This window comes from Danio rerio, chromosome 20, assembly GCF_049306965.1.
Source record: "Danio rerio strain Tuebingen ecotype United States chromosome 20, GRCz12tu, whole genome shotgun sequence".
Taxonomy (NCBI): domain Eukaryota; kingdom Metazoa; phylum Chordata; class Actinopteri; order Cypriniformes; family Danionidae; genus Danio; species Danio rerio.
The window spans coordinates 26,522,102-26,536,276 of record NC_133195.1 but is presented as its reverse complement, the minus strand read 5'-3'; the positions used below and the strand labels follow the sequence as shown (position 1 = coordinate 26,536,276).

General features: G+C 36.8%; 1 protein-coding gene across 1 annotated transcript in view; it reads left to right on the top strand.

The window, feature by feature from the left end:
- The window catches only part of mdn1 (midasin AAA ATPase 1), a 68,982-nt gene that overhangs the window by 26,460 nt on the left and 28,347 nt on the right, over positions 1 to 14,175 (top strand). The window contains exons 29-51 of the mRNA XM_003200703.6: positions 375 to 513; positions 2,411 to 2,549; positions 2,668 to 2,798; positions 3,372 to 3,507; positions 3,632 to 3,761; positions 3,853 to 4,110; positions 4,786 to 4,983; positions 5,085 to 5,293; positions 5,451 to 5,573; positions 5,702 to 5,899; positions 6,000 to 6,107; positions 6,455 to 6,643; positions 6,720 to 6,809; positions 7,199 to 7,462; positions 9,137 to 9,401; positions 9,919 to 10,078; positions 10,803 to 10,919; positions 11,019 to 11,227; positions 12,110 to 12,258; positions 12,352 to 12,551; positions 13,219 to 13,445; positions 13,560 to 13,673; positions 13,958 to 14,087. Coding sequence (XP_003200751.2) covers positions 375 to 513; positions 2,411 to 2,549; positions 2,668 to 2,798; positions 3,372 to 3,507; positions 3,632 to 3,761; positions 3,853 to 4,110; positions 4,786 to 4,983; positions 5,085 to 5,293; positions 5,451 to 5,573; positions 5,702 to 5,899; positions 6,000 to 6,107; positions 6,455 to 6,643; positions 6,720 to 6,809; positions 7,199 to 7,462; positions 9,137 to 9,401; positions 9,919 to 10,078; positions 10,803 to 10,919; positions 11,019 to 11,227; positions 12,110 to 12,258; positions 12,352 to 12,551; positions 13,219 to 13,445; positions 13,560 to 13,673; positions 13,958 to 14,087 — 3,883 coding nt within the window. The remainder of the gene's footprint in view (positions 1 to 374; positions 514 to 2,410; positions 2,550 to 2,667; positions 2,799 to 3,371; positions 3,508 to 3,631; positions 3,762 to 3,852; positions 4,111 to 4,785; positions 4,984 to 5,084; positions 5,294 to 5,450; positions 5,574 to 5,701; positions 5,900 to 5,999; positions 6,108 to 6,454; positions 6,644 to 6,719; positions 6,810 to 7,198; positions 7,463 to 9,136; positions 9,402 to 9,918; positions 10,079 to 10,802; positions 10,920 to 11,018; positions 11,228 to 12,109; positions 12,259 to 12,351; positions 12,552 to 13,218; positions 13,446 to 13,559; positions 13,674 to 13,957; positions 14,088 to 14,175) is intronic.

The window sequence follows — 14,175 nt, the reverse complement described above, 5'->3', positions numbered from 1 at the left end:
GGACGCCGCCGCATTCTGACATCAGGTCGATGACTTTCAATTAGTAATGTTGAATGTTGTTCTCGTTAGTTGTTCCACTGCATTATCAAATAAACAAACACCAGGAGCATGGCACAGTGTCTTAATGATAAAACATCAACGTCCAGCCTGCTCTGATATAATAGTCACTGAATGGAGGTTTATCGATTGTATCCTGTGATGCTCTTTTTTTATACTTTCCGATGATTTAAGACAGCATAGTCTTTTTCTGTGCTGAATTATTGATTTTGATTCTAAGCTAAAGATCTGTATGATTAGCTCACTGTATAACTAATGGGCAGATTGATTGTTTTAGCTGGCTAAGTTAGTTATATTGATGGCTTGGCACTTGGCAGGCCCATTTGTGAACAGTATTGCGGGTGTCCCTGAGGAGTTCGGTCATGTGGTGTGGACGCAGGGCATGAGGAGACTGGCTGTGCTAGTGGGACGAGCACTTCGTTTCGGAGAGTCTGTCCTGCTTGTTGGGGACACGGGGTAAGCTGTGACACAGTCCTTGGTTGAACCTGAATGTAATCAGACCTGCTAATGTTTTGAAGTAGATGATTGGAAATTAATTTAAAGCAGTGATGACCAAACCTTCGTACCTTTTCGGGCCAAAAACCAAATATCATTAATAGCTGCGGGCCAAAGTTAAATATACTTAACTATTTTATATTAAAGTTGCCATGGGTCTTTTCCTATTTTTTTTCATTATGTTGAAAAATAAATAGAAAACATTACTTTGAATTGTATTTACTAGTGCAGGATAACTTTTTTAATTATAACTTTTTGCGATTAAAAACACAGTGGAGGTGAATGCTGAATACACTAGTCAAGCAGAGTCTGTCTTTGACGTGATTTGCTCACCAAAGTCCTCTACACATCAGGTGACATTACATACATTTGAAACTAAATCTGAATAATTTACACCATTTAAATTGCAATATTTATTTCAGTTAGCTTTTTTGTAGCTTAACAATAAAACAAATGAATAAAAGGTTACATTAAATTTGAAATTTCTAAACCATCCACTACTGTATTCTTAGTATCTTGCCTTGTAGCACTTCGAGTTTAAGAAAAGCACATTACAAATAAAATGTATTATTATTATTAATATTATTATTATTATTATCTCCATCATTCCCCCTTTCTTCTCAGGGCCAAGTTTACCTGTGCTCTCGTGTTCATTTTAAATAATTTAAATGAAACTGAAATGAGGATTTTGTGTCTTATGGTTTTGGTCCAACTAAAAATTTACTACAAATAAATACAACAATGATGAATAATTACATTTGTGTCCTCTTTTTAACAAAGTGGTTTTCAACCCCAGTAAATTTCCAAGAGTATTTCTAGAAAAATAAACAAATAAATAAAAGTCATATTTTAAAATGCTTAATTTATACATTTGGTAGTGTTTAAAGAGACCCCCTCCCCACCATATTTTAAATACTTTGATGAATGCCCAGAAAAGTATGACATAAATGTAATTTGTAATTATTATTAATATTACCTAAATCTTGCACAATATTTCATATACTGTATAGCAGTGTTTCTCAACCCCATTCCAGTGGGACCACCAGTTCTGCACATTTTCCATGTCTCCTTCACCAAACAAAGTCTAGATCAGATACGCAGCCGACCGGAAGTGCGATATGCACATCAATATAGCAGAATTTTTTATGACCGTGTATAACAATAATTAGTATTTTTACAGTACACTGACGGTTGGGCTTAGGGCTGGGGTGGGGGTAGGCGTTAAAAAATGTAATTTAATAGATAACATAAATAATACTCGGTTCAACCACTGTTTTTACATTACTGTGACGGTTGGGTTTAGGGTTGGCGTGAGGGTAGACGTTAATAAAAAACAATAAATGGCAAATTTAAAAAAGTATATAGATAATTCTTGTTAACTTCTGGCCACAATCGTATCCGATTTAGCAACAACCACCTAACACACCTGATTCAGATAATCAGCTCATTAACAGAGACTGAAAGACCTGTAATGGGCATGACAGACAAAAGAGACATCCAAAACATGCGGTGTTGGTGGTCCTCAAGAAACGTGGTTGAGAAACATTGCTGTATAGCATTGCTTAATGACAATTACAGCCAAAACACTAAAATGCTAAGCTGTTAAGCTGTGTGCTCATCTGAGAGTGGTGCACAGTAATACAAGCAATGATGCTGTTTTCTGCCAGAAATTCCTATTAAAAACCAATAAACTAATACCACCTGCCTTTTAGCAATAAAATATTTTAGCATCTGTTTCAATACAAAAATATGCCAGGACACGAAATAAAAATGTTCTTAAAAACATGATTTATTACTATAATAATTAATAAGATGACTAAAGTTCATTGGGTTCTAATGACTCTCTGTGCTCCTCCAGGTGTGGTAAGACCACCATCTGTCAGCTGTTTGCTGCACTGGCTGGACAGAAATTCTTCTCCCTGAACTGCCACCTGCATATGGAGACATCAGACTTTCTGGGTGGCCTTCGTCCAGTCCGTCACACGGGAACACAACAGGTAAAATTCACATTGTGGAGTCTAAAAATGAGTGTTTCAGTTTAAAAATCTGATTACTGTCAGCTTACTTGTTTATTAAATATTGTATTTAATTTCAAATGATTTCAATATGTGTCAGGCTGATGCGGAGGATGGTCGTCTTTTTGAATGGCATGATGGGCCACTGATCCTGGCGATGAAGCAGGACGGAGTGTTTCTGATGGATGAAATCTCACTGGCAGATGACTCAGTGCTGGAGAGACTCAACAGGTGTGAAGTTACACTCGTACTGCGCTGTCATGATTGCATTTTGAAGCCTTTTTCTAATCCGTTTAGCTTAAGAAAAATTTAAAAAATCTTCTTTTTTTACTTTGTGTCTTTGTACAATTAATAGAGATGGCATGACAGTATGGCAAAATAAAGAACCAAAATGTCTATGACGATATTGTAATTGTTGTTTTAAGGGTATGCAAGTTAACACTCACTTGGTCAAAAAACAAAATAATAATAAAAACAAAAACATTCCTTGATTCACTGTGTGATGAATCCCTATTAAAGTGCAGTAGAATGGCACTAATTATAGGTCATTTGAATATTTATTATCTACAAATAGATTGATTTGAAAAAAAAAAATCCCTGTATTTTTAAGATTTAGCAAATATAACAATTACTTTTAAATTAATCACTAATGAAGACAGACTTTTTGCTCCCTAATTGTGGTTGGCATCATATTTATTTCTTCATGACGGGTCTAAATCAACCAAAGTACCACCACAAACAAATTCTGCATCAGTAAATCAAATGTCTGAGGTCATTATGCTGCCGTCTGTGTGTTCTGTGCAGTGTGTTGGAGCCTGAAAAATCTTTGGTGCTGGCAGAGAAAGGCAGTGGAGATGAGGAGGTTGAGCTCATTATTGCAGGGAACAAGTTCCGTCTTGTGGCCACCATGAACCCTGGAGGTGATTTTGGAAAGAAAGAGGTCAGTACAGGGCAAAACAAAAATGTTGAGGTTATAGAAAGTTAAATACAAAGTTAAATTCTCTATTGATTGTGTTAGTGCTAGTGTTTGCAATGAAGAAACCAGTGTGTTTGCATATATACAGCTGTCTCCAGCACTCAGGAACCGATTCACAGAGATCTGGTGCCCCCAGAGCAACAGTCGCAATGATCTAATCCAGATCATCCAACATAACCTGCGGCCTGGGCTATCTCTGGACCAGCATGACCACCAAGGTGAGCCTCTAGAATATTTTAATCTGATTGGATTATTATTGTTCACCTGTACTGTTTTAGTCACATGTCATCGTTTCTATTTCCATTTCAGGTAAAGACATAGCAGAGCTCATGCTAGACTTCATCGACTGGCTGACCAATCAGGAGTTTGGTCGGCGTTGTATTTTAAGTGTGCGAGATATTCTGTCATGGGTGAATTTCATGAACACTGTTTGTGAGCGCGACGAGGATGGCTTTATGACCATGGGGGAGCTGGAAGAGGAGGAGCCGGATTGGGACCTAAAACTTGACACCGTAACAGCCTTTATTCATGCAGCTTGCCTCGTGTATGTGGATGGAATCGGTTCAGGTGAGAGCATAGGTTTTATGCTGCCTTAGTGTGGTACATATCTACACTAGTAAAGGTATTTATGCAATTAAACAAAGGCCTTATTGCACCACTGTTTAAAATCTTGGGGTCTGTAAGATTTATTTTATCAATTTATTTCATAAAGCAATAATAATATTGTTAGATATTATTACAAAATACCTAAATTATTATTAAAATATTATTACAATATATATAAAAAAAAGTCTTTTGACATATTTGTATGTAATCTGTTGTAATGTGAATCCTCAATGTTCAGCATTATTACTTTAGCATTTAGTGTCAACACTCTCTTTCAGAAATCAGTGTAATATTTTATTTAATACTCAAGAAATATTTTATCGTATTATAAAATTCTGAAAAATGTTGATCTTCTTAATGATTTTGCGGTAACAATCATTTACTTTACATTGGATTCTTTGATGAATTTAAAGTTACAAACATTTATTTGAAAGGTAAATATTTTACTGTCACTTTCAATTACTTTTTAGTAGTAGGACTTTTACATTTTTTTTCTAAAGAAGGCAATCTTACGGACCCCAAACATTTCATTGGCACAGGATTCCGGTCTATTATTTCTTCCTTTATTATTTCTATACTATTGAGAAAAACCTATATCTTCTTTATGCACTGTTTTTTTTATGTTCTTGGTACCAGGAACCACAGTGTCAGCAGCAGAGAATGCACTGGTGGCACGCAAGTTGAGTCTGGAATACCTGGAGAAGAGACTAAGCAGAATAACAGAGCTGGATGAGGAGATGCAGGAAGCTATCAGAGTCTACAACACCAGCGTCTCCAGAGAGCCCCAGTGGGGTGAAGGGTTCTTTGGCATCGACCCCTTCTATATTGCTGCTGGTGAGAATTTACAGAGACAATTAATTATTTAAAGTCATCAAAAATGACTGTCCAATAAAGTGCTACTCATTTGGAATCTCCTAATACTTAATCTACCCCAGGTTCTGAGAGTGAAGGCAGAAGTCTGTCGGACTATGCTCTGAGTGCGGGCACCACTGCAGTGAATGCCCAGAGGATTCTGCGGGCACTGAAGCTTCAGAGACCCATACTGCTTGAGGGCTCTCCTGGAGTGGGCAAGACTAGCCTGGTTGCTGCCCTTGCCAAGGCTTCTGGGAACCATCTTGTCAGGATCAACCTTTCTGAACAAACCGTATGTCAAAGAAATTAGCCAAACACTAATATTGACATATACAAATATTATATTAGATTTCTCATCAGTTTTAGATCACGTAGTGTATAGTTAGTAGTGTTTAACTAGTGTATAGATTTCAGTAGTGTGTTAATCATACTGTTTTCTCTCTGCACAGGATGTAACCGATCTGTTTGGGACAGATCTGCCAGTAGAAGGTGGGAAAGGAGGGGAGTTTGCATGGCGTGATGGCCCCTTACTTGCTGGACTGAAGGCTGGACATTGGATTGTTCTAGATGAGGTGCAAAAAATGTTTGATTGAATGTTTATAACCCTGTTTATAACTAACCAAATCTTGAATGTTTTTGGGTAGAATTAGCTGATTTGGTAGAAGACTGTTGGTTAATCCTATCCCTCTCATCTGCTCAGCTGAATCTGGCCTCTCAGTCAGTTCTGGAAGGTCTCAACGCATGCTTTGACCATCGTGCTGAGATCTATATCCCAGAGCTGGGCATGCGCTTCCACGTTCAGCAAGAGAAGACCAAGATCTTTGGCTGCCAAAATCCTTTTACACAGGGAGGAGGGCGCAAAGGCCTTCCCAAGTCCTTCCTTAACAGGTTCACTCAGGTAACCTTTTTGTCATTTGAATATTTTCTCTTCTGTCTTAAAGAACAATATACGATAAGAGACCAACATGCATGGATCTGCATTCTTTTATTTTCCTCAGGTTTATGTGGATGCACTAACCAATGAAGACATGCAGTTTATTGGGGACTCCATCTTTCCTAACATCGACAATGCAATCATCTCAAAAATGGTCCAATTTAGCAACCGGGTAAGTATTCTTGTTTTGCACTTTTAAGGCAAGACGTAGTCAAAAACACCTTTTTTTAATGCAAATGTCGCATTTGAGATTTTAACCGTTTGGGGTTTTGTGTTTGTTTTCGTCCAAGTATCTCCACTTCAGAAGCACTTAGGCTAAACTTTTAACATTTTTTTCACATCTATATTCTGAAGACAAATTATTTTCTGGCATAATTTCTTTGATTATGTATTATTCCACAAAAAATGTGAAAATATATTTCTATATTTTTGTGCCAGAAATGTATACTGATAAAAAAAAACTAATAAATTGGATAGTTTCTCCTTTGCATATTTAAGCATACTTTTTTGTTTCTTAAGCTTGTCCAAGAAGTAATGGTTGACAGGAAATGGGGACAAAGAGGAGGACCATGGGAATTTAATCTCCGTGACCTGTTCCGCTGGTGCCAGCTGATGCAAACTGACCAATCACCAGGCTTCTTCAACCCTGGACAGCATGTTGGACTTGTGTATGCAGATCGCATGAGGACTGAAGCAGACAAGGCCCAGGTAGTCATGATCATGAAGATTATCAAGAAGACATAAATATAAGCCTTCTGATCTATAATATATAATCTATCCTCAGGTGTTAGCAGTGTTCAGGAAAGTGTTTGGAGAAGACTTTGAGCCTTACATGGGCTCCAGACAGTTTCATATCACACCACTCAACCTGCAGGTTGGTCAGAATTTTTTTTATAACACTTAGAATAACAAATTATATACTTTCTTAATGCTTATTGTTTTTTGAAAACATTGGATATTTACATAATGTCTCTTTAAAACTGTCATGCAATATCATATAGTACAATAATAGTATATTCATGTTTTCTCTTGTTTTATATTGTTTTTTTACTCTAATATTTTCTGTAACACAATAGAGTAAAATACATTAAGATATTATTAACATATTATTATACTTTATTTCTTATTAAGTCTTAAAATATTGGGTAAACAGAGATTTTCAGGAAAAAAAATATATTTATTAATCTACACTAATGTACTTTGTCTATTAAATAAAATGGAATTATAAGTCTAAAGAAACACCTTTCTATCACCCATATGCAGTTGGGTTACTCAGTCCTGCAGCGTAGTGGAGGGGCACCTATTGCTTTGGATCCTCCTTTGTCGATCACCCATCATTCTTTGCGTCCGTTGGAGGCTCTGATGAAGTGTGTGGAGATGGGTTGGATGGTCATATTGGTGGGTCCCACTGCGAGTGGAAAGAGCAGCCTAGTGCATCTGCTGGCACTGTTAACAGGACACAGACTGAGGGTCATGGCCATGAATAGCGCAATGGACACAACCGAGCTGCTGGGTGGCTTTGAGCAGGTCAGTTAAAATACCAATTGTGTTCAATTGTTTTATAACCAGGGGTGTAAAAAATAGTCAATAATGATAATCAAGGAAAGTATTGATGCTGAGTGAAAAACATTCATTTAACTTTTTTTTTAAAGTACATATTTAAATTGTACTTTTTAGTTTTAGAATTAAAAAAGTAAAAGTAGCCATGAAAAAATAAAATGCCCAAAAATAAAAATTTAATTAGATTGAATCATTCTACAGTATAATGTGTCTATAATTATTGTGTTATTTGTCATTCAGACATGCAAAGGTTTAGCTTAAGTTGGGAAACAAAAATGTAATGGCAAAGGTCAAAGAACATCTTGACCTGAAGTTACTTGATTTATTAGGCATGGGTTTGTTATCATTATTATTATTACTTCATTTAATAAAGGTCTGTTAACGTATCCAAAAAACAAACATCATTTGTTTTTTGAACATTTGCGTGTTTACTATATCTAATGTGCATAAGATAAAAGAAGATTAACATAACCTAATTAATTATTAATTAATTATTAATTAAATTAACATAACCTAATTTTTTTAGGTTTAATACAATTGTCTGGAGTAAAAGGTAAAAAATTGTCTTCAGAATTATAAGATATAATTAAAATTATAAGTTTGTAGAGCTTAAGATGTTTATTTCTATCATTTCAGACGGGGTCAGGCCGGGCTTGCCTTGCCCAGTAAATGAATATTCATGTGATGCATTTCAATTACCGCGAGAAAGTAATCAAATCATTTTTACAACATTAAAATCTATCCCTGCAAAGGTAAAACAAAGGATGACGGAGAAGTCAAAAAGAGTGAATTTTTACTGCGGTCAGGCCAGCCGCTAGTCCAAAAAAAAAACGGTCATTCTAGCTGCCAAAGTATTTCGCGCATACATTGCGTATTACGGTAGAGTGCTAACAGGCATGTATGCACACCAAGCTGACAGGGACGATGCCGAGGTCACTCGCTACATTGAAACTGCTGTCATAAAAAAATAAAAGGATGTTCTTGGCTAGTAGAAGATAAACAAACAAATGTTGGCATAAGCTATTCTTTTAATATTTAGCTTCACCCTAAGGCCAGATTGTAAAGAGAAGGGGCGAAACAAATCCCGTAGAGTATTTATCTTAATTTCGTTATTGCTAAATACCCGTCATAATTTAGAATTTATTTTAAATTAATTTGTTAAGAAAGACTTCATTTCATTGGTGTGTTGGCCAATTTAAAGGCTAAGTGTATGTACCTAGCCCTATTTAGTGCTGAGATGTTAAGATGTTACAGAGGACTTATTTTTTTTTCCAACTTTCAAGTGGCCTATAGCCTATGCTTTTTACGAATAAACTATGTTAAAACAAATTACTGATTCTTGAAAAAAGGCAAAAGATCTGTGTTTATGTGCACATTTGAATGATGTCCGGCTATAAACGGGTTCAGGCTTTATAAAGGTGTCAATCAAGCTCAGGCCGAATTCTGTCGGGCTCGGGTCCTTTTGGGCCTAATTTTTATGACCGATTGCAGCTTTATCAGATTGTACTAAGTACAATACAAGTACAATGTAGGGCAGATTCCCCCAAAAATGTATCACCTAAAATTAATCAAGTGTTTTGCACTCCATCTATTAACTTGATGTTATAATCTTTTTTTTTGTTTGTTTGTTTTTTTTTTTAGGTGGACATCATACGACCCTGGCAGCAGGTCTTGGAAAGCATGGACTATGTTGTTGCCATGGTGACCAGGCGAGGGCTGATGTCACTTGACGGAGCCGTGCAGGACACTGAGTTTCTGTTAAGCACCTGGAGCACTTTCCGCCGATGGCTGAGAGAGGAGGGGCTAGACACCACTGAGGGCCAGCTCACATTTGAGGCTTTAAACAAACTGGAGGTCATCATTGTTCTGCTGCACAAACTCAACACTAAACTCAAGGTCTTCACAGGTCAGGACACCTATAGTTTGCCTTGCAAGTTTGAATAGTTTTCTGTGACTGTTTTTCGTTTTAGTTGAATTGTCAACAGGAAAATTATTGACCTAACAATTTTTAACTAGCTTTACAAATAAGTATAAATGTGTTTATTTTTTATTTTAAATAACAAATGTTAAGAAAAAACTGTACAAAAGCACGCACATCTCTCTTAATTGGGTGCTCAGCCAAAACCGCAAAAAGTGCAAATTAAATGTAAATCAAAGGCGGCAACACCAAGGCTCCAAAAATACAAATTTATTAAATTAAAAAGGCTGACACAGAGCGTGTAACGTTTCGAGCCACCCGGCTCTTCATCAGACAGTCTTTTGATTTACATTTAAATAACAAATGTTAAAAATTTGTATTATCATTAAAAAAATTTAATTGTAAAATTTGAATTTGTACATATGAAATCAATTCAATTATTTAAAAAAAAAACCTTACTTTTTATTAAAACATGACATTAAGTGTCATAATTCCTGTTGTGCAGATATGTCAAAGCTGCAGATGGACTTCACTCTACTGAAAGAGCGTTTGGCACAGATGCAAGATGGCTGGACTCATGGTGGCTTTGAGTGGCTGGATGGGACGTTAGTTCAAGCGCTGCAGGCTGGAGACTGGTTGCTCATGGACAATGTCAACTTCTGCAGGTCAGATGTTATTATCTTTAATCAAATTCTGAGTATGCTATTAGTGGAGCCTCTTAGTTTGTTGATAAATGTATGGACCAATATTTTAACAAAAACTTTTTGGCTCGTTTCAGTGTGTTTTTTAATCAGTTTAGTAAATGATTCAGTGACTGGCATGTAGCCATCTGTTGTTATTACGCACATTACTTAAAAGCTTAAAAAAAATCTGGGAAAGCAAGTGAATGAAAAAAAGTTGATGACAATGATTTTGTATTTAGGGACAATATATTTAATAACATTAGTGTTTACACTATAAAAACAGTCAGAGCAAATGCTTTTACGACTAGCTCTGGAAGTCTACAAAGCTTTTTATGAGACCAGCTACTCTGTATTTTTATCACCTATTTGTGATCTGATGAAAATGCATCTTGAAGGTATGGTTCACCCAAAAATAAACGTTTACCTAACATTTACTTTTCCTCAAGTGGTTTCAAATCTTTATGATTTTCCTATTTTTGTTGAACACAAAATAAATGTAATAATCATTGACTTACATGGAAGGGAAAATACTGAGGAAGTCAATAGTTACAGGTTTCCAACATTTCTCCAAATAAAATCTTTTGTGTTCAAAAAAAGAAAAAGAAACTCAAACATGTTTGTGACTAGTGTAGGTTGACTTCAATTTTTTTGACTCATTTTATTTCCAACTGTAAACAAAGCCCTAAATGATCTGTTTATGTTTCAGCCCTTCAGTGTTGGATCGACTCAATGCTCTTTTGGAGCCCGGTGGGTCTTTAACCATTAATGAACGAGGGATTATTGATGGAACGACGCCCACTATCACCCCCCACCCTAACTTCAGGTATATTCAAAGCTTGAACATTTTCAAACCTCATTTTGACATGTCATAATATGCATCAAAAAAACTTTTGCTCAATTCTGGTTTACTTTTGTGTTCCAGGTTGTTCCTCACGATGGATCCCACACACGGGGAAATCTCCCGAGCCATGAGGAACCGTGGTGTTGAGATCTACATCCCTGGCGAGCATGAAGGCGTTTGCTGGGATACTCTGGATCTGAAGATGGTTTTACACACCCTGGGCGTAACAGGAGACTGTGTGTGTGACCTGCTCATCTCCATTCATTCAGAAATCAAGAAGACCATATGGGGTGCGTCTGTGATGAGTTCACAAACTTAATATTGATGTTGTGCCTTTACTGTATTTTCTTATGGATTTTGTTTAATATGTCCATTTAGTTTTACCTACTCTTTATGATACTTTTTAATACATCCAAAGTCCTTTTAAGGCAAGTCATTTCACTCGCCGGCCATCTTTGAAACGCCTCTCGGGCAGTATGCTTGGGCATTCTATCTGAATGGGGAAACATCAAATTCTCTAAAACTACTTGTCAAGCTTATAATTGAATTTCATTTTAGAATTCACCAATGTAACTAAACAACAACTGTCTTTTTAGTTTCATTTCTAAATGTTGGAATCACACAAAATCTGCAGAAACTCACGTTTGGTCCGAGCCCCTCCCTCGGAGTATTGTCAGTCTTTATGGCTCCTGTACTAGAAGGCGGGCTTCATTTGCCATATTGACAGTTACACTTGTCTCCATTCAAAACAATACGAGTGACATGTCTTCTGTATTCTATAGTGTTTGGTACATCAGACTAAACTAGATTTAAAAAAAAGCCTTGCCTGGTGGATATATAAATGGCTGGATGGATAGATTGCTTTTAAGTAAACAGACAAAATTTAATGGGATCGTTCACCCAAAAGGAAAATTCTGCCATCATTTACCCATCCTCAACTTGTTCCAAACCTGTTTTAGTTTCTTTCCTCTGTTGAACACAAAGCAAGATATACTGAAAAATGTTGGAAAAAACAGACATTGGCTTTCATAGTATTTTTTTGTTCCTTCTGTGGATGTCAGCGGCTGCTTTTTTCAACATTTTTCAGATCATCTTGTTTTCTGTTGAACAGAGGAAAGAAATGGATATTTTAAATATGTTTATTTGGATATTCTATCTCTACCATTTTCTAGACTCTCCTGCGTCCTCCATGTCCTCTCTTCTTCATGCTGCGTCACTGTTGTCTGGTCAGCTCCAGAGAGGAGTGGATCTGCCCAGTGCTCTTCTGCAGGCCTGTGGAGAGGCTTATGCTTTCTGCCAGCGCACCATCGCTAACCAGCAGGTTCGCTGTCATTTTTCATAAACAGCGACAAGATAAATGATGCCAGAATTTTTTAATTATGTCTGATCTAACCCACCTCTCTCTTTCTCTCAGCTGGCACAGGAAGTCATAGAGAGGCAGTTGGCAGTGCTGGACTCTGAGGACTGGGGCAGTGGGTTGTTGTGTGCAGGCGTTTGGCCAGACCGCATCCCTTCAGCGCTCATGTGCACAGAGGACTCGTGTTTCTCCAGTGTTCAGAGAGATGGTCAAGTCCTCCTGTACTGCCTCAATACCCTCAGCTTGTATGGAAAAAGGTCAGAACTACACTGTATAATTTTTAATCTCATTATCGCCACTTTATTATATTTAAAGGCAAAGTATGAACAATTTATTTCATTAAAAAATTCCAAAAAATACTACAACAGAATTTTTACTAGTGACACGGACCGTATCCTTCTGTATGGCCATGCTAATGATGTCATACACTCCCACTTTCCGGTTTGGTTTATAGAGAACGAGGTTATATAAGTCGACTGTGTCATAACAAAAGCTTCCCTACTTTTAGGCCACATCATGCTTGTCTCTTATCCACAGTCTTTTTTTTCACTTTGACAGCTTTCAGCATGCTTAATGCTACCATGATTATAATTTTTGAAAACTTTAGCTCATCCATGGACATGATTTCTCTTAGTATGTAATGGAAACCACAACTCCTATGATTCCACACTAACAGCAACAAAATATGCTTTTGTTTGTGAGGAAAACACGCTCTCTAGTGTCAAAAAAGACATAATGTGCCTTTAATGAGCTTGTCCTAATATTTATACTCGTGTAAGAACAATTACAATGTATTTATTTTTTTAACTTTCAATGTTTCTAAGTTGATTTAAAACAATCTCCTAGCTTCAGTTGAGTTTTTCTTTCTGTGTAGATATTTATTTGTTTATTTGTGAAGCGTTTTATTGCCTTTAATTGATTTAGGAGTCGTCCACTGAGTCTGGTTGACCTGCAGAGGGCGATGCAGAGCGGTGCTGTACTGGATGGGCTACAGTTTTCTGGAGGTGGAGGACTGGATGGAGGGGCTGAGAATGCCCTGCTTCTTCTCCCGACTGCAGTTAAAATACTGACCGAAAGAGCTTCTCACAGTGACTGGGTACTTAGAACCAGCTGGATTTCTCACCTTACCAAAACATACAAACATGCACCAGGTAGGCTGCCTTAAGGGGAAAAAATTGCCGTGTAATGTGTTTGGTATTACTTATGTAGTCACAGCACTTGACTGCTTTACCATCCAACTCCTGAGATCTTACTTCTCCTTGCAGATACAGCTTTGATGCTGTTGGAGGCTGGATGCACAGCGCTAAAGGCCATATTCAGCAGCAAACTCATCGGGAAAGGCAAATGTCTTGCAGAGCTCTTGCAGCCACACAGCACAGGTACATACTTAAAGATACATTTTAAAGATGAAGTTTACATTTTCTTTACTTTTTAGTAAATGTGTATGATCTTTTTATGCAAACATAAAAGGTGTTTTTTTGTTGTTGTTGCTGTTGTCTATGATAATATTATAATAATACTAATAAGAATGTACATTATCACAGTATTGATGACAATACATCTACAAAACTCAAACAAAAACAGTCAGAGTAACTCTCAGCGAGAGTTAAAGTAACATCATACACTAAACCTGTTTAACTCATTCAACTTTTTTCTTTATCAGACGATTACAGGATTCTGGTAGATATGCGCTGGAATAAGCAGTACTTGGACATCTTGGCCAACACTTGCAACTTTGAGGATGAGGAGAGATACATGGAGTTTATGGAAGCCCTCAATGCTGTTGCAAACAGGTTATTTCTCATTCTGTATAAATACAATAGCTGTATACTGTATATTAAACATGACTGCTAAGTTTGGGGTTGGGTTTATTCTTGTTAT